Source organism: Apodemus sylvaticus, chromosome 1, assembly GCF_947179515.1.
Source record: "Apodemus sylvaticus chromosome 1, mApoSyl1.1, whole genome shotgun sequence".
NCBI classification, from domain to species: Eukaryota; Metazoa; Chordata; class Mammalia; order Rodentia; family Muridae; genus Apodemus; species Apodemus sylvaticus.
This window is the reverse complement of record NC_067472.1, coordinates 105,419,951-105,439,061: the sequence shown is the minus strand read 5'-3', so window position 1 is coordinate 105,439,061 and position 19,111 is coordinate 105,419,951. Positions and strand designations below refer to the sequence as shown.

Here is a 19,111-nt window from a genome sequence, read left to right as displayed (position 1 = left end):
GTCTCCTCAGTGACTCAAGAGAGTGCATGATCCAAGCCAGGCAGCATAGCCATAAACCTCCCCAGATAGCAGAAGCATTCATATGTCAGTCCACCAACCTCAGACCCTTTGGGAAATGGAGGGCAGCAGAGTACTAAGGCCCAGTCCCACCAACACACCGCCAATCAGGAAGCCTTACATAGATGGGCACAACAGGCACTGAGGAGAATTCTGCTTCTCATACAGAGGAAGGTATATGGAGACCAGGCCCGCAGTGCAGGCATACATACAATCCCAGCATTCGAGAGACTGGCGCTGGATGATTTCAAGGCTGGCCTGGGAAATTTTTTTTTTTTTTTTTTTGTTGAGACAGGGTTTCTCTGTGTAGCCCTGGCTGTCCTGGAAGTCACTCTGTAGACCAGGCTGGCCTTGAACTCAGAAATCTGCCTGCCTCTGCCTCCCCAAGTGCTGGGATTAAAGGCGTGCGCCACCATCGCCTGGCTCAGCCTGGGAAATTTAATGAAATTTTTGTCTCAAAAAAATAATAAATAAGAGATAATAAATAATAAATAATTTTTGTCTCAAAAAAATATAAGGGTTTGCCTTACCCTAGGCCCTAAATCCAATCCCTACCTCAGTAGTGGTGTATATTCAGACATACCTTTAAGGGATATGGCCTCACCTAGGATGAATGAGTGTCTTCTGGAGTCACAAGGAATGTTCCCCGTGTTTGGGAAAGAGACATGAAGCACTCACCTCAGAGGACTTGACCAGTGAGTGAGGAGGCATCGAACCCTGGGAGAACACAGTCAGGGCCAGGCCTGCTGCCTGCCAGGATCTAAGCTTCTCAGACATTCAGTGGTGACACCACAGGCCTTATCTGCTCCCCCCTTAACACTGTGCAGAGGTGACAGGGATTGTTATGTGTGAGAGATGAGAAATGACCTCAGTATATAAACCAAATGTAGGCAGGTTAAATGTGAGCGTACCCGGGCCTCTCACTTTGTGAAGCCCCTTCAGAGCGCTGTGGGTCCCTGGAAATGGGACAGAGCCAAACAGCCCGGACTCCATCTGTTCCCCTGGTCTATCTCCTGCAGCTTCCTCCCTGAACCGAACAAAGGATTGCCAGGGCCACCTCTCTCCTTGAACCTCAGGAGGCAGCACAGGACCCAGGCCCATCCTCCGGGACCATGGTTGGACTTCAGCCATCAGAGGTGCCTCCCACCACAGTTGTGAAGTTCCTGGGGGCCGGCACCGCCGCCTGCTTTGCTGACCTCCTCACCTTCCCCCTGGACACCGCCAAGGTCCGCCTGCAGGTGGGTGCTTTTGGACAGTGGTTGTGATCCACGAGGACGAAGGGGCTGCGTCTACACAGCAGCAGCCCATGTGCCAACGTGCTCTTCCTCACACAGAGCTGAGGGAAGGCCGCCCCCTACACGGCCCTTGGTCCCCACCACCATCCCTCGTGACCAAACAATCCAAATGCCTTGACATGGGGTGACAGGGCTCTTTACTGCTTAGCCCTGCTTTGTAAACCATAAAGTGGAAAATAAAGGTAAGGAAGTAACGGTGTGAGCGTGAGTGAACCTCTAACCATGTTTGATAAGACAGGGAAAGCAAACCGGCCCCTCTGGTGTGGGTGAGCCGAGATGCCACACCGAACGAGAGCTGCTTTGTGAACCGCAGCGCGCTGCACACTGCCATTTTCACCCTGATTTGATACCCATGCTAGTTACAAGACCCTACAGGCGTCCTGCACACACAGCCCTGCCCTCCCCGCCGCCCATCAACTCCTCGGGCCCTGTTCTTATCCCCAGATACAGGGGGAGAACCCAGGGGCGCAGAGCGTGCAGTACCGCGGCGTGCTGGGTACCATCCTGACTATGGTGCGCACGGAGGGTCCCCGCAGTCCCTACAGCGGACTGGTCGCTGGACTGCACCGCCAGATGAGCTTTGCCTCCATTCGAATTGGCCTCTACGACTCTGTCAAGCAATTCTACACCCCCAAGGGAGCGGACCGTGAGTGCCAGCACCCGAGGACACCGAGGGACACCCGTGGACACCCAGGGGTGGGAAACTTGGTTATCAGCTGAGTGTGGGTCAAGGACATGGAGTTGTCCACCGAGCAGAGCAGGGGAGGGGCAAGCTGATGACAGACACTGGTGAGACTCTGACAGTGTCAGAGACTCCTGGTTCTCTCTGCCTGCCCCAGACTCTAGCGTCGCCATCAGGATTCTGGCAGGCTGCACCACAGGAGCCATGGCTGTGACCTGCGCCCAGCCCACGGATGTGGTGAAGGTCCGATTTCAAGCCATGGTACGCCTGGGAACTGGAGGAGAGAGGAAATACAGAGGGACTATGGATGCCTACAGAACCATCGCCAGAGAGGAAGGAGTCAGGGGCCTATGGAAAGGTAAGCTTGGCACTCTAGAGCAGAGCTTTTCCTCCCTGAGGGCTGAGACAAGAGGGAATCCAAAAGGGAGGACTTCCCAAAGCATGCGTCAACATCATGAAAACACTCCAAATACAATACACCACACACTGGCCACAGGATGTCAGATAGTGTCCAACTTACCAGTCATCACTTGCACAGGCCTCCCTCGGACAAAGTGAGAAATGAACACAGACATTCACTCCTCAAGGATTTATTTCTGAGCATCTGAGGAGGCCAATGTAGCGTATGCCGTAGGCAGGGGGCCAGAACGCAGGCAGGAGGCGGAAAGGCCCAAGGCCGTGCTGGCTCCAAAAAGTACCTGGTCTCAAAGGCCAAGGTGTGGAGCTAGAAGGATGGAGGGCCTCAGAGGACAGAGAACAAAAAGAGAGGCATGAAGGAGCAGAGCCGGTTGTGGTAAGACAAGTGATGAGACTTCCCTGGGGTGAAGCCTATAGAGCTCCCTATGTATTCAGCCCTTGGCAAATGCCAGAATCCCTCAGTCACTTGGTCTACCATTCCCATGATCCCTCGCAGGAGACAAATGGCCTTGTGATGTTTAAGGGCAGGACACCTCAGGCACAGAGCTGCCAGGGCATTCCCTCGCTGGTTTCCCACCCATACCCAGCCTGTCCTCTTCTCAGTGAAACCAGCCTCCTAGGGCCCTGCCGTATATCTGTCACTGTCCTGGGGCCCAGCCTCCCTCCTCCTTCCCTCCTCCTGGGTCTGAGGGAGGCGTGTTGAAATTTTGACAGAGAGTGCAAATTATGCTCCACGCGTGTAGCTAAACCCCAGTGTCTGTTTGTGAAGATGCGGGGGTGGGGGGGTGGTTAAAGCTGATAACTCCAGAAGGTAAAGTGGCACCTGTGGCTGAGGTACGGTCCCCTGGCCGAGACCATTACGATAGGACACTGCACCCGAGTGGGAGCGTGGCATTCATCAGTCCCCCTGCCTTCCTAACAGGGACTTGGCCCAACATCACAAGAAATGCCATTGTCAACTGTGCTGAGATGGTGACCTATGACATCATCAAGGAGAAGCTGCTGGACTCCCACCTGTTCACTGGTGAGACTGGGTAGGGAAACAGGAGCGAGTGGCCCCCCAGAGGCATCGGGGACCCTGAAGAGAGAGAGAGGGGAGCCATGCTCAGTTCAGGGTTGGGAAGAGGAAAGAGGCCTAGGCAAGAGCAGAGCCCTGGGTTCGAGGGCCAGCACCAGACTCAATGTATCTGTGACAGCCACTTGCCTACTGACTTAGAGCTGCTGAGTTCTGGATGAACCAAGAGCTCAGCCTTGAGCACTGTGCTCCAGAAGGCCAAGGTCACTCTGCAGACACAGTGGCCACATCTGCACAGCAAGCAGACACAGTGGCCACATCTGCACAGCAAGCAGACACGGTGACCACATCTGCACAGCAAGCACTCACACTTCGTCCCCGGAATCTGTCCTTCCCCCTCCCTCTACAGACAACTTCCCCTGCCACTTTGTGTCTGCCTTTGGAGCTGGCTTCTGTGCCACGGTGGTGGCCTCCCCAGTGGATGTTGTAAAGACCCGATACATGAACGCGCCCCCAGGCAGGTACCGCAGCCCTCTGCACTGCATGCTGAGGATGGTGGCCCAGGAGGGCCCCACGGCCTTCTACAAGGGGTAAGCTGGCACCTCTGCCTCCAGAAAACTCGGGTTCTTGCTCTTCTTGCCTTCTCTTCCCTTCTTCTCCGCCTTTTTCTTTCTCTCTGACTGAGTCTCATGAATTTCAGGCTGGCCTAGAACTCACTAAGTAGCCATCAGTGACCTTGACATCCAATCCTCCTGCCTCTGCCTCTGAACACTGCGTCGTAGGCACACACCATCCCAAGTACTTACAACAGAAGCCTTACTAAGGGAAAAATCGGCCTAGGCTAGGTAAAATTATTATTTGTCTTCAAATGTTTTGGGCAGAAGAGGCTTTTCCCACCTGCTGCCCTGACCATTCTCCACCACACTCACAGCCAAACACCACATCACTACAGCAACACTCAGGGTTCCTGTGCCTTTGCATGGAAGGCCTGTCCTTTAAAAACTTACCATTGTCACCATAATCATTAGTGTTTGTGTGTCTGTGTATGTGTGTGCGCGTGCGTGTATGTGTGTGTGTGTGTGTGTGTGTGTGTGTGTGTGTGTGTGTGATATGTGCCTGGGTACCTTGCTGCAGCACATGTGGGGGACAGAGGACAACTCTGTGAGGTTGGTTCCCTCCCTCCACCTTTACCTGGGCTCCAGGGGTCAGTTCAGACCACGGGCATCCCTCCTTTGCTGCAGCATCGTAGCCCACTGGGATCCCAACACCTGCACAATCTAAATCTCAGCCACCTTTGTAGACTAGTCCCAGTGCCAACTCCTCCCTCACACTGTCACCTGTAAGGTTTTCCTCCTCCCATGAGCCTCAGCGCACCATGTGACCCACTGACAGAGTTAAGTTCATCCACACGCTAGTTCCCAAGCCCCTGGAGCTGAGGCTCATGGCTCATCCATCTTTTATCATCTGAAGATCCGAACACAGGGCAAGCACTCAGTCGTGTGGGTTCCTCACAAGCGTCCTGAAAGCCAAGGAACCACACTGAGCCTTATGCTGGGTACTTTATATACGTCGTAGGTCCCAACAATCCTCTGAACTGGGTAGTAGCTCCCACACTGCACTTCAAAATTGTAACTTGTCCAAGATCACAAAATGGCACAGCTCTGACGCTGAGGCCACACCCACTGCGGTGCTGAGGGTCCCAGTGGGAAGGTCTTTGCTGGGCACCCACCTCAGGGCCTTTAGCAGGTATTTTCTGGTGTGTGATGTTAAGTTGAACCTAACAAAGAAAAGACACTGGAGATTCTCTATCTGGGAATAACATACTTAACGTGTCACCTGACACTGCTTGGCTCAGTGTCTTCAGCTAGTGCCTCAGTTTACTGTGTGCCAGGCTCTAGCCTATGCCTATCTCAAAGAGTCCCAGATAATTAGTTGACATTAGGAGCAGTGCTAGGGGCTGTCCCCCACTGACTCAGCTAACCATGTGGCTACCGTGTAAAGGCGATATTGCTCCACACTCTTATTTTATTTTAGATTCTTTGAAACAAGGTTTCAGGTTGCTCAGACTGGTCTTGAACTCCTGATCTCCAGGCCCCCATTTCTCAAGTACCAGGACCACAGGGATATGTCAGATGCCAGCTTTTATTGCCCTCACTTTCAAGACGAGTCACCTGAAGCTGGGGGAGCTGGGAGTTTAGCCCAGGTTTGACCAGACTCCAGAGTTTAGATACAATGCCACAGTCCTTGTGAAGGTTTAAGAAGAGCCGTGACAAGTTAGGAGTGGAGGCTGAGGCAGGGGTGTTGCCTTGACTTCACACACTGCCAGAGCTACATAGTAAGGCTCTATCTCATACGCTCCCCACAGAAGAAAAGGTCACAGCAATGGCTGCCACACCCGGCTGAGTCCTGCAGTGTGAGGAGCCACCTCCAGGCCAGAAAAAGATAAGGAATAGTCCAAGCTAAAGAAAAAGCCACCTGCTTAAAGAGACAGGAGAGGGCCTGGCATCCTCAGAGTATGCGGGTAATCCTGCTGAGTCGGGCAGGAATCAAGGGGCCAGAGCAATTAGAGAGTAGCTGAGATGAGGGACCATGCTCCTCCCTTCCTCTGAGAAGCACAGACAGGTACACACTCCCTCCCAAGGCGGAAGCCCAGAGTGCTTTCTGGAGGTAAGCTGAGGAATCTGAGGTCATACTCCCTCCTCCCTGCCCACCATCCACTTCTCGGCTCCTAGCCTGGGCCTTCTCTGGGTGGGAATCTGAATGCAGTGGAGCCCATAGCCCATCGCTAGCACGGGCTGAGATGGGCCAGGCAGCGTGTCTCAGCCTACGGGTGGGATTTAGCAGCCTCGTGGTTTGAGTCACTCAGCTTCTCTGGCCTCAGTGTCTAGCAAAGGCTCTGGCAGGCAGCAGTGTGAGCACACAGACGGGAGAATTAGCTTCCTACACAGGAACCTGCCTTAACACGTTTGCTCTCCTTTTCTGATCCCAACTTCTGCCAAAATCCCCTCAGTAGAGAGACCAGAGATGAAATAGATCTCAGAAATGACTTGTGACAAGCAGCTTCAGCCTGGGGACAGCATCGCAGGTGAGCTTGTGACTCCTAACCTGTTCCTGCTCACGTGATACTGTTTCTCTCCTCAGATTTGTGCCCTCCTTTCTGCGCTTGGGAGCTTGGAATGTGATGATGTTTGTAACCTACGAGCAGCTGAAGCGGGCCTTGATGAAAGTCCAGGTTCTGCGGGAATCCCCGTTTTGAACAAGGCAAGCAGGCCACCTGGACGGACAAGCCTCTCTGCCCTGGGGACGCGGGCCCACACGCGGTACAGAACCCTGCACTGTTGCTCACTTGAGAAACTGAACTAAAAGAGGAGGAGAGTTTTGGTTTCCGCATTTTGTCCTAAAACACCATTGTTTTGCACTGACCTGATGGGAAATAAATTATATTAATTTTTAAAACCCATCTGGTTGGATGCCTAACATTTAGGCAAGAGACAGCAAAGAAAACCAGAGTCAACTCCCTTGAAAAGTAGGATTGAATGATGCATAATAATCAGGAAAGGCCACAGACACTGGGAAGATCAGCCCACTGTGTTGTCCTTGAATCAAACAAAATGGTAGGAGAGACCCTTCAGCTCCAGCACAAAGCTGTGACTGCAGCCTTCCCAGTCACCAGGTGACTCCACCCCTCCGTAAGGAGTCTGCCAAGTGGACTCTATCAGGATTCTGGAGAAAATGAGAAAGGAAAAAGAACACATTGACCGTGTACGAGTGAGTCGTGCTGGGCCCACTGACGACACGAGGATGGAGCGTATTCAGTGGATAACAGTCCTTCCCTGTCTGCCTCATCAGGGTGTTGGGAAGATAGAAAGCGAAGCAGGCATGGAAGCACTTTCTAACAACGCCCGTCGTCTACAAATATAAACATGAGGACAATGTTTTAGGAGAGATTCTATCCATAGAAGAAGTTTGAGGACAATGCAGTTTGTAGTGGTGAGGCCATGAACACCTGGACTGCTTGCTAAGGGCCATAGGTGACTGAAGCCATGGGGACCTGCTGCCTAGTAACGTCTAAGCGCTGGGGGGCAGGGCAGTGCTTGTCCATCAGTCCAGAGTAGCAGGACTCAGAAACTTTAGGGAATTGTTAGGACTCAGGAAAAGAATTTCCACCTTAAGGGCAAGAACGAGCACCACTGCTCTTCTGCCTTCTCTCTCTTGGGGATTTTCTCATCTCAGGGTTCTACTGCCACCGGGCCCCGACCAGCTCTGCCCGCCCACACTTTGGATGCAGTCTTTGCTCTACCTGTTAAGCCTTCAGCCTTCCATCTGCAAAAGGGAGGGTGAAGAACAGGACCAACTTCCAAGCTTAAAACTGCACATCTGGCAACGAAACAGCTCAGTGGGGTCAATTCCTGGGACCCACATAGTGGGAGGACAGAACAGACTCTTGCAAATTGTCTTCTGACCTCCATTTGAGCACCCTATTCACATGACTGGACATATGTACAAACACGATAAAGACGGAAACAAACGTAAAAAAGGAAAATAAAAAGATTTACTGAATGTGGAGGTTTGGATGAGATGTCCCCCTTATGTTCCCATATGTCTCAGACACTTGAATGCTTGGTCCCCAGTTTTTGGTGGTTGTTTGAGGAGGCTTAGAAGATGTGGCCTTTTTTGGAAGAAGTGTGTCACTGGGAACTGGCTTGGAGAACTCAAAGATTCACGACACTCCCAGTTTCTCTGGTTGTTGGTTTTGAGATGTGAGTTCTTACTGGCCGCTCCGGTCGCCAGGCCTGTCTGCTGCCCGGCCTCCTCAGCCCGATGCACTTTATCCCAAATAAACCTTCCTTCTGTAAGTTGTCTTGGTCATCGTGCTTCACCGCAGCAACAGAAAAGTTGCTAAGACAGTGCACACCTTTCAAACTGTCTTACACCGCCATCCGTGTGACATACAGTGTCTTTTCCTGCTTCTTAGGAGGTTGTTGGCTCTGATGAAAGTCAGAAGGGGCTCCAGGCTGGAGATGTAGCTCATCCAGCAGAGTGCTTACACCGCACACTCGGAGCCCTGAGTGTGATCCTTAACACCCGGGACACCAGACATGGTAATGCTCACCTGTGATCCCAGCACTCAGGACATAGAGGAAGGCGGACCAGGAGTTTATGGTTCAACCTAGGCTAAACAGTAAGTGCAAGGTCAGCCTGAGACACCTGAGAGCCAGTCTTGAAAAGGAGAGGAAGAGGAGGGGGGGAGGGGAGGAGGAGGAGAAAGGAGGAAAGGGAACTGGTTCCAAGCCTGTCCCGAGTCACTTTGCTACACCTAGCCACTGAAAGCCCTTGCTTCCCAATGTCTTCCCAGAGGAGGTGTCACACTGTTAATCCTGCCAGGCGAGAATAAGACCGTTGCCATAATTTTGAGCCAAATTTGAAGCAAGTTAATTAAGTCCTGGTCAGAATGATGGACTCTGACAAAGTCCATTCCTGGGTTCTCAGAAAAATGGTGATGAGTGACATTTTTTCTAAGATTTATTAATTATATGCAAGTACACTGTAGCTATCTTCAGACACACCAGAAAAAGAGCATCAAATCTCATTACAGATGGTTGTGAGCCACCATGTGGTTGCTGGGATTTGAACTCAGGACCTTCGGAAGAACAGTCAGTGTTCTTAACCGCTGAGCCTTCTCTTTAGCCCCGTGAGTGACATTTTGCAGAGGCTTAAAAGAGCAAACCCATGGGGGCTGGAGAGATGGCTCAGGGGTTAAGAGCACTGACTGCTTTCCCAAAGGTCCTGAGTTCAAATCCCTGTACCCACATGGTGGCTCACAACCATCTGTAATGAGATCTGATTTCCTGTTCTGGAGTGTCTGAAGACAACTACAGTGTACTTACATATAATAAATAAATAAATATTTTTTAAAAAAAGAATTAAAAAAAAAAGAGCAAACCCATAAGGTCATCACTTGCCCCACCAGGTCTGATCAGGGGCAGGCATAGATATTTCCTGCTTACATACTGCCCTCCTCCATGTGACCCAGCACATTCGGTAGGTGCAGTTGGGTCAAACAAAATTGTTTAGGGGATGCAAAAACATTAATAATTGCCTCTAGCATTTCAGGAAGTATCTGCCCTTAGGCAGGAGGCTTACAGGTTACAGGCATTTTTGTTTCACAGATCTCTTAGTCCCAATAATTAAAACTTGAAACTTAACTTTAGCTGTCACAACAGCTGCCCCACTAGCATGTGAAGGATGATCAGAAAACATCTTGGGGGTTGCCAGAGCGGTGGCTCCATGGTTAAGAACACTCTCTGCTCACGCAGAGGACCAGAGTTTGATTCCCAGAACCTACCTGGTGGGCAGCTCACAAACGCCTATAACGCCAGGTCAAAGGAATCTGACCCTTTCTCTGTCTTTCTTGTATGGTGCACATATACACAGGCAGGCACACACTCATACACATAAAATTAAAATAAATCTAAAAAAATTACAAACAAACAAAACCCACAGGAGGAGCTTGGCAGTGTCATTTCTTCCTCCTTGACCACCAGGCTCAGTCTTCTCCTAACTTCCCTCAGCCGCCTGAGATCATCTTCATAGACAGCAGACAGCAAAAGAAATGCCCTTGGTCACTCTTCAACCCAAAAACCTGTATTTAGAAGATCCTTTTTCCTTTGACTTGACTGACACATGGTGAATCGCTCAAATGCCTGGTCTTTCTCTCTCTCTCTCAGTCTCTCTCAGTCTCTCTCTCTCTCTCTCTCTCAGTCTCTCTCTTTCTCTCTCTCTCTCTCTCTCTCAGTCTCTCTCTCTCTCTCTCAGAAGTTCCTGGGACCGGAAACTGTCTTCTATATTAATTTCTGTGTTAACAGAAGAGGAGACTATGCAGATGAAGAAGAGGAGGAGGTGGGAGCAGGAGGGAAAAGAAGAAGATCTGGGAGGTTTGGGTGTGGTTTAGTTTTTGACTCAGTCTGATGTAGTCCAGGCTGGCCTGAATTTACTAGGCATCAGAGGATGCCCTTGATCTGCCTGCCTCTGACCCTCCAAGTACTGAGACTCCAGGAGTGTTATCACCCAGCCTGCCGGAAACTTTTGAGTGCAGCCTTTCAGAGGAGGGAAGATTGATGAATAGTCTGAAGGCCTTTGGGCAGAACACCAGGCTTCCCTCCTGAGTTCTTCAGCTTGCTGTTTTGTTCTCAGAGTCAAACTCAGCGTTTTGTGCTGGGCAAGCCTGCCACGGTCTGAGCTCCACCCTCTGCCCACTTAAAGAGGAGGTTGAAGCAGTTTACCTAAAGTCACTCCGAAGACTCTGTACCCTTGTAGTCCTAGCATCAACTTCCGCCTCCAGGGACTGATGTGAACTCACCCACAGAGGCCCACCCAGGGGTGGGAGTCCTGAGTTCCCGGACCCCAGCAGCCCTCATGTGCCCATCCAGTCATTCCAAAGAAATCCAGGGGCTGGAGAGTCGGCTTAGCAGTTAGAGCCTGCAGTGCTCCTGCGGGGACTCTGAGTTCAGTTCCCAGCACCCATGGTATTTTATCTCCTCTTGTTTAAAGTAAGCCAGCTGGCTAATAAAGCTACACTGGCTGCTCAGGATCCTTCTCGGTAAGCTATTAAGCACAAAACCCATGTTTTAGGTTAACATACTTCAATTAACAAAAAAAGTTAGCCAGGAGTGGAACTCCAGAAGCCAAAAGGCAAAGTCTAAATACATTTAGAGACTCTCCCAGAACTATGGACATTGATGGTTCTGTCTGTGTGCTGAGTTTTACAGCTTGAAGGGTACTTCCATCATGGAGTCTGTGCTAAGGTCTGGGGTCCCATGAAGGTCTGGGGCCTCTCACATTTTCTTGTTCTGGAAAATTATGGTTAACGATGACCTGGAAAGATTATACTACGTGCCCCCGCCGCCTACTTGATGCATAGTAATTGCTTTCTACAAACCTTCACCCAACCCCCTCCTCCCACCGCACTTTCCACAGCAATGCAAACCTCTTGAGCTTCTATTATAGTATATTCGGGCCCTTGGTCCCTGGCTTCCTGCTCTTGGGCGCCCAGTTCTTAGCAAGCAAAAAGTTCCACACCCTGATCTAATCTCTTAAAACTCTGGGGCGGACTAGGATAAAAACAAAAGAAGAACCCCGACGGGGAGTACCAAAGCAGGGACACAGTCCAGAGGCAAATTGAGGCCTGCTTCCTATCCCTACAAGGCATGTTAGTCCCCGACACAGGGCCCAAGTATTGCTTTCAGGTCGGCCACACTACGTGGCGGTGATCTCGCTGAGGTCCCGTCCACCTGCTGAGTTTGTCCACGCTGGCCTGGAGTGCAGCAGGCGAGGCTCGGCGCTGCCCTCTCCCTTGCCGGGCGCCAGCCTGGCTGCACTCGGTGCAGAGGAGCGGTGTGGCCAGGTGTCCTCGCCCCACCCCAGCCGTTATGTGCCCGTGTCCCCAGGGACCTGACCCCGAGCGCAGAAGGCGGGAGCGCCAGCCTTGCCCCGCCACCACGCCCGGGCTGGTTCCGGTCCCCGAAGCCCGCGCTCCGCCCAGTCTGCAGGTGGCTTGCAGGGCGGGGGAGGGGAGGCGTGGAGGGGTAGGGAGTCGCGAGCCAGAGCACTCGGCTGTCCTCACAAAGAGATTGTCCGCCCGGGGAAAACAGGGGGAAGGTCTGAGACGGGAAGCCTCTTGGGGAGACCGAGGGGTTTCAGGCAACCACAGATGGAAACCCCTCCTCACCAGGGGCGTGGGCCGCCCTGGTTCCGCCTTGTCACGCCACGCCCCAACCACGCCCGCTAGACTTAAGTTCCTCAGGCGCGGGTTCACAGCCACTGTCAGCCCCACCCGCGGTGTCGTTGGATCGAGAGCTCCCTGGGCAGCCACCACTCTCCTGCCGTCGAACACAGCCGTCTGCACTCCGGTGTTCTCCTGCGGTCCGGTGAGCGCGCCTCAACCTTTCGCTGGCCACACCTGCTCTCTCCCACTCCATCTGTCTTTGCTCTTTCTTTTCCTTTCCCCGGAGTCCTAATTTGCCCTTTCTAGATCCTTCCTGTTTCTTTCCTCCTATTAATCCCTTTGTTCTTTGCCTCTAGCGTTCCGTTGGTCGCAGGTTAAAACCTTCATATCTCTACTTCTTCCCCACAGCTACGATGTTCCCAGCCTGACCCGGGTGGGGGAGGGGGATCTTCCACGTCAGCGAAGATCAGAATGACTGTCACCGTGAGGCCGTGGGCCATGTGCCTTAAAGCCTGTTCTTGTTTCTAGGGTTGTTTGTGCCTGGAGGAGGCTTGGTGTTTGGTTGGCTTTTGTTATACTATCTTATGTGGGATAAGGGAGGCGGGAGTGGGGACACTGGGAGACTGGGACTGTCTTATCCTGATCCAACACAAATAGTCACAATGCTGCACTCAACAGTTTAGTGGCTGTGTCCCCCAGCACAGCACAGCTGCCTATCTACAGAACAGTCTGGGAAACAAGTTTGGAAGTGAGCCAGCGTGTGGGAGTAGACTCCTGAGTCCGCCTCCCACTAGACCCTGGCTGCTGTGAGCCAGAAATGAGCGTTGGGTTCATCCCAGCATGGCTGTCTGAAAGGGCTTGAGTGGCAGGGCTGCGATCCTGCCAAGAGAACCTTCCTTTCTAAACTTGGCTTCCTTCCTCTCACCCACAGGACACAATAGTATGATCTTTAAGTGTTTCGTCTCCCAGCCATTTTCTATGGAAACTCAAGGGGACTGGGCCATGATAGCCACCGGCAGCTTTGAAGAACGGGACACCTTTAGAGAAGCCTGATCCTGGAGGCCTCGGCTGAGACCTCGGAGCACCCTCTGGGTAAGGAGTTTGGGCTAAGGCCTAGTGTAGCAGCAGGACGGTAAAAATTACCCTCCTCCCTCCCCGTAAGTGGAGAAGTGGCTCTTCACGGTTCAGCAAGCTCGTTCATCATCCCCGTCACCTTCTGGCCCGTAAAGATGGCGGACCCCAGTGTATAAAGAGAGAATCTAAGTGTGATGGGAACTGGTTCCAGGTCACCTTGACAGCCAACAGCAGTGCTGGGACAGAAGCTTATGGTGTGTGTGTGTGTGTCCTTGCGTTTGTGTGAAAGCACGTGGGTGCCTTGGTGCAGATGAAGGTCAGAAGACAACTCATGCCTCCTACCATCCGTGTCCCGGGGATCAAACTCAGGTCCTCAGACTCAGTGACGAACACTTTTACCCACTGAGCCATCTTGCTGGTCTGAACTTCCATTCTAGCTTCTTCTTCTTCCTCCTCCTCCTCCTCCTTCTTCTTCCTTCTTCTGTCCTAGCTTTTCACATCTCTCTGTAAATGAGATTAGAAATTGGGTGTTTAGGGTTTTTTTTGCCTACAGTGGTTGTCTGGTCCTGTAAAATGGGTTCCATTTTTGTTGTTAGTTTGGGTCAGGATCTCAGGGTGCATCTTTGGCTGCCCTGGAGCTCTGTATGCAGACCATGCCTAACAAGATTCTCTTCTAGGCCTGGGTTGTAATCACAGTAGGAGCTTTCTGTTCAGGTGATCTTTGCCTCTGTACCCAACCCTCGAGGACCTGACCTGTGGAAACCCTAAGCAGCATTCGCAGAGGCAGCTGAGTCACATGGGGGTTTTTTTGTTTTGTTTTTTGTTTTTGATTTGCTTTTTTCGAGACAGGGTTTCTCTGTATAACCCTGGCTGTCCTGGAACTCACTCTGTAGACCAGGCTGGCCTCGAACTCAGAAATCCGCCTGCCTCTGCCTCCCAGAGTGCTGGGATTACAGGCGTGTGCCTCCACCGCCCGGCTGAGCCACATGTTTTTGATCTGACAGAAACTGAGACCTCATCTTTCTGGGCTTCACGACACCCTACCACTTGGCTCAATTAGAAAGACATGCATTAGATTCACACATCGTGTCACTGCTGCCTAGAGGTCTGTTCAAAGCATCCCAGAACTGTTTCATGGGTGAGAAAGGCCTTCCGTTGTGAAGGGCCTATCTGAGACTGAGGGGAAAAAGAACCATACAGGAGAAATGAGGCACAGCAGGGCAGAACAGGCAGTGAGCAGCTTTGGAGCCTGTGGACACGGTTCTGAGCTCTCCCGTCTCATGGGGAGTCAGGGACGTCAGCTGCCTCACCCGTCAGCTGCCTCACCCGCTGCTCTCAGGAGTTCTTAGTGGAGTCAGAGTATGGAGCACAACCTGGAGAAGACTCCCCGGTGGGAGCACCTTCACCTAGACATTGACTCCCAGTCTCACTGAGCCCCCAGGGGGCCAGGCTCAATGAAACCCAACTGAGATCAGGCTTTTCTCAGAGGCACCCTTGAGTCTGTTGTCATGGTGAGTCCCTCTGATGTCCCTGTTTGTCCCAGCCTGGGTGAGCTGTTTTGTTGCCATGGTTGTCTGTGTTCACAGGTGACTACCGCCACATCCTCCGGCTTTGGCTTTCCTCCTTAGCCCCAGCAACACAGGCAGCCAATCAAGCTGGGCTCAGAGCAGTTGCTCCAATGAAAGCAGAGAAGTGAAACTAGGGAAGAAGCAGTCCGCCCTCCCCACCCCCACTCCCCACCTCCGCTGGGTGCAGGGCTCACTTCCTCCTAGGGCAGAGAGGAGGGTGGAGGTCCAGCTCAAAGTACAAAATGGACCTTTTGGTTTCCTGTATCTTTTCTGCATAGCTGTGGGCTGCACCTCCCATTGCACCACAGATAACTGAGAATTTCCCTACCCTGGAGGAAAACAAGCAGGTGTCCTGGCTGGCCTGGTGCCTTCCCTGTACCTGGCAATAAGCCTGCTGTGGTGGACAGCAACCCTCTGTGAGCCTGCACCTGGTGTGGCAGAGGGCCTGAGCTGTGTGAGGACTACTAGAATGAACTTAATCAACGTGTCTCTTCTCTCCCTTCATGATTCCATACCAGTCAGAACCTCTCCTGTTTAAAACCCAGAACAAAAGCCTGAGGGTTTGCCTGCCAGGTCCTGCTCTGGTAGTCTTGTCCTAGTCAGCCCTTGAGAGTGTCCGACAGATCAGGAATGTGGCCTTCCTCTATGCAGTCTCTGCCAGGAGATCAGGAGCTGGTTGGTGGCTTCGAAGGTGGTCCCAAGCCACGCTCCATACACTAAACAAGAGGAAGCTCTTCACAGAACCTCGGTTTCTTGGCAGGAGTTGCCTCCTAGACCCTACTTGACTGCTTTTGGAGCTCTTTCTGGTCTCACCCTGGGACCCCTGAGATGTGCTTGGTGCCTTTAGGGAAGGCTGGGCAGGGGTAGGTAGGTGGTGAGTGGGGAGGGAGGCCTGGGGCTGCTGATACTGATGGCTTCTCCTTCTTGGCTTAGAGTTCGGCAGAGTTCCTCTGTCTTGTCTTGCCGATTGAAGGTCCCCGCTTCTCCAATTTTTCTCCATCTTCTGGGAGGTAGCAACAAGCCAGAATCATGGTTGGTTTCAAGGCCACAGATGTGCCCCCCACAGCCACCGTGAAGTTCCTGGGGGCCGGGACAGCTGCCTGCATTGCAGATCTCATCACTTTCCCTCTCGATACTGCCAAAGTCCGGCTGCAGGTAAGGATGAAGTGAGGTCCTGATGTTGTCTAGTCTGCTCCCTCCCTGGGTTAGACTCCACAGAAATGATGAGAAGCCTGGGGCTGGCGGGAGACCAACAGAGCCGCCTTCGTACTCATAACCACCACCCCATCTTGGCCTTACAGATCCAAGGAGAGAGTCAAGGGCTGGTGCGCAGCGCAGCCAGCGCCCAGTACCGAGGTGTGCTGGGCACCATCGTAACCATGGTGCGCACAGAGGGCCCACGCAGCCTCTACAATGGGTTGGTCGCCGGCCTGCAGCGCCAGATGAGCTTCGCCTCCGTCCGCATTGGCCTCTACGACTCCGTGAAGCAATTCTACACCAAGGGCTCAGAGCGTGAGTATGCGGCTAGGGCACAGCAGATGGCTGACCTTAGTTTGTACAGCTCAGTGGCTGCTTTAGGCTTCCCAAGACCCCAGGGAGGATCAGAGCTGGACCCTGATTCCTGTTAGCTGAGCACCAGGGCTGTCTCCAAGCAGGGTGTGAACCCATGATGGTCTTCAAAACCATCATGGTGGTAGGTGGCCTCCTGGCTCACAGATAGCTTGAAATACGGGAGGGGCTTGAGACCGGAGTCTCACCTTGCAGCTCTGGCTGGCCCAGAGTTCACACAGCTCTACCCCCCTCATCCTTCCAAGTGCTGGCATTAAGTGTGAGTCACAATGGATGCCGTCCCCAGGTTCACACTCCAGGGAGTAGAGCTGGGCTTGGAACCTGCCTCTGGAGTCCAGTTCTACTAGGAAAAGTCACTCCGCCCCGTCTTTTGTTTCACACTTGATAAATGGAACTGACCCTGATTTCCCAAGGCTGCTGAGTAGCCTAAGTGAAGACATTTGTGTGAGAAAGCACTGGCTCCATTTGGTGTTACATCCTGGTTATAACCCTGCAAGGACTTCATAGAGCTAGAGTGGCCTAGATCCTCTTCCGGGGGCATGGTGCACATGAGCGCAAGCCTGCTGGCCGCTAACATCCCCCACCCCCACCCCCACCCACAGATGCAGGCATCGGGAGCCGCCTCCTGGCAGGTAGCACCACAGGTGCCCTGGCCGTGGCTGTGGCCCAACCTACAGATGTGGTGAAGGTCCGCTTCCAGGCTCAGGCCCGGGCTAGTGGCGGTCGGAGATACCAGAGCACTGTTGAGGCCTACAAGACCATCGCACGAGAGGAAGGGATCCGGGGCCTCTGGAAAGGTATGTGCTAGCTGGTCGCTTTTTCTCCCTTCCACCCTGTCCCCCCCCCCCCCCCCCATGCCCTGGGCTCACACAAGTTCTCTTTTCTACAGGGACCTCTCCCAATGTTGCCCGTAATGCTATTGTCAACTGTGCTGAGCTGGTGACCTATGACATCATCAAAGATACTCTCCTGAAAGCCAACCTCATGACAGGTATGTTAGAGCCACTACAAGCTGGTAGGGGGTGGGTCTAGTTGCCTAAACACCACATCTTTTTATCCTGCTTGTCTTATGTTTTTAGAGGTTATATTTCTGACCATTCAAACCCAGCATGATAAAAACCCCACTTTGCACATAAACACACTAGACTGACAATCCCCCTAAGAGATTGACTGCTGCTGTGGCGGGACGTTGGCCGGGGAGCTGACAGCCTTCCCTGCTGCTTCCCTGCAGATGACCTCCCCTGCCACTTCACCTCTGCCTTCGGGGCAGGCTTCTGCACCACCGTCATCGCCTCCCCAGTTGATGTTGTCAAGACAAGATACATGAACTCTGCCTTGGGCCAGTACCGCAGCGCAGGCCACTGTGCCCTTACCATGCTCCAGAAGGAGGGGCCCCGAGCCTTCTACAAGGGGTGAGCCTCGGGTCCCCTCACTGACTCCAGGGAGAGAAGTGAGATGCAGCCAAATGAGTTGCTGTCACCTCTGTGCTTTAGAAGTTAAGATGGGGATTCAGACTGGAGGGTGGGGGGAGGGTGGCTCCGGGGTGGAGTACTTGCTTAGCTTGGAGACACTGCGCTCTACTCCCCAGCACAGCACAAGTAGGGAGCTGGGTACTCGGGATTCTTGCTCTAGGCCACATGGCCATGGGGCCCTTCACCAGATCCTCGGCCTCCTCGAGGCGGAGTCCATGGGCTGGGTGGGCGGATGAGCCCAGTGGTAGAAGCAGGTGATGGAGGGGCCTCCGTGACTTGTGTTTGCTCTCTCTAGGTTCATGCCTTCCTTCCTCCGCTTGGGATCCTGGAACGTAGTAATGTTTGTCACCTATGAGCAGCTCAAAAGAGCCCTAATGGCTGCCTATGAGTCCCGGGAGGCGCCTTTCTGAGCCTCTCCAGCTGCTGACGGGACCCTGCTCCCCTCCCTGCCCTTACCTTCGCCCCGCCCCGATCTCTTCCCATTCCCTGCTCCCCGACCCCCTTCCCACCTCTTCTCCCAGTGCCTCTGTACGATGACCCCATGGTGAGGAGGCCTGCCACCAGACCCTGAGCCCTCAGTCCTTTCTACAGTTAAGCCCAAATCATTGTCCTCATCTCCAGCCCAGCGCAGCCTGCCCTCACCCATAAAGCAAGCTCAACGTTGGTGTCTTCTTTCTCACATCTCTTTATCGAGGTCTTGGTCCAAGGGACCTTTTCAGTACCTTGGCAGGCAGGTGAGGACCCCAGTGACTTTAAAAAGGGATGTGACCCACATTCCACCTGTAGCATCTGAGGGGGGCTGGAGGGTCTTCCAGACCCAGCGTAGGCTCCAGAGATCAGTGGCACAGCCAGGGGCAGTGCAGCCTTTGCCCCCCCTGCCATTTCCTGAGTACCATGTAAGCTGTAACTCAGCACCTGGCACTCCAAAGCTGCCTTTCCCACCCCACTGGCCAGGCCTGTAGATCTGCAGATAAGTATCCCTGTCTCCCCCCAACCCCCCACCCCCACACACATCACCTTATTGGGAGATATAGGGAAACTCCAGAACCTTCCATTCTTTGGAGCTTGCTTTACTGTTTTATACATAGCAACCCACCTCCCAAAACCATAGACCTATAGAGGGCAAGGGAGGCTGTCCCAGTCATAACCCCACCCCCAGCCGTGCTCTGGAGTGGCGGGGGGGGGGGGGGGGGGGGGGGGGGGGGGAGATCAGGTCTGACCCATTGAAAGGGGCTCC

General features: G+C 53.0%; 2 protein-coding genes across 2 annotated transcripts; both read left to right on the top strand.

Moving 5' to 3' along the window:
- The first annotated feature begins 1,079 nt into the window (after positions 1 to 1,079).
- Positions 1,080 to 8,322, top strand: Ucp3 (uncoupling protein 3). Its single transcript, XM_052157578.1, has 6 exons — positions 1,080 to 1,295; positions 1,797 to 1,998; positions 2,192 to 2,392; positions 3,374 to 3,475; positions 3,876 to 4,056; positions 6,608 to 8,322. Exons 1-6 carry the CDS (start codon positions 1,170 to 1,172, stop codon positions 6,720 to 6,722), a joined length of 927 nt encoding a protein of 308 aa, XP_052013538.1. The 5' UTR covers positions 1,080 to 1,169; the 3' UTR covers positions 6,723 to 8,322.
- A 3,972-nt stretch (positions 8,323 to 12,294) lies between these two features.
- On the top strand, positions 12,295 to 18,537 carry Ucp2 (uncoupling protein 2). Its single transcript, XM_052157557.1, has 8 exons — positions 12,295 to 12,393; positions 13,123 to 13,283; positions 15,767 to 15,988; positions 16,135 to 16,345; positions 17,005 to 17,199; positions 17,292 to 17,393; positions 17,634 to 17,814; positions 18,170 to 18,537. The coding sequence occupies exons 3-8, from the start codon at positions 15,863 to 15,865 to the stop codon at positions 18,282 to 18,284; spliced, it is 930 nt and encodes a 309-aa protein (XP_052013517.1). The 5' UTR covers positions 12,295 to 12,393; positions 13,123 to 13,283; positions 15,767 to 15,862; the 3' UTR covers positions 18,285 to 18,537.
- Positions 18,538 to 19,111: the final 574 nt, after the last annotated feature.

Coding starts and splice junctions, on each gene's coding strand:
- Ucp3 (XM_052157578.1), top strand. CDS start 1,170: ATGGTTGGACTTCAGCCATCAGAGGTGCCTCCCACCACAGTTGTGAAG. Junction 2,393..3,373: donor AGTCAGGGGCCTATGGAAAG/GTAAGCTTGGCA, acceptor CCTTCCTAACAG/GGACTTGGCCCAACATCACA. Junction 3,476..3,875: donor GGACTCCCACCTGTTCACTG/GTGAGACTGGGT, acceptor CTCCCTCTACAG/ACAACTTCCCCTGCCACTTT.
- Ucp2 (XM_052157557.1), top strand. CDS start 15,863: ATGGTTGGTTTCAAGGCCACAGATGTGCCCCCCACAGCCACCGTGAAG. Junction 17,200..17,291: donor GATCCGGGGCCTCTGGAAAG/GTATGTGCTAGC, acceptor TCTTTTCTACAG/GGACCTCTCCCAATGTTGCC. Junction 17,815..18,169: donor CCCCGAGCCTTCTACAAGGG/GTGAGCCTCGGG, acceptor TGCTCTCTCTAG/GTTCATGCCTTCCTTCCTCC.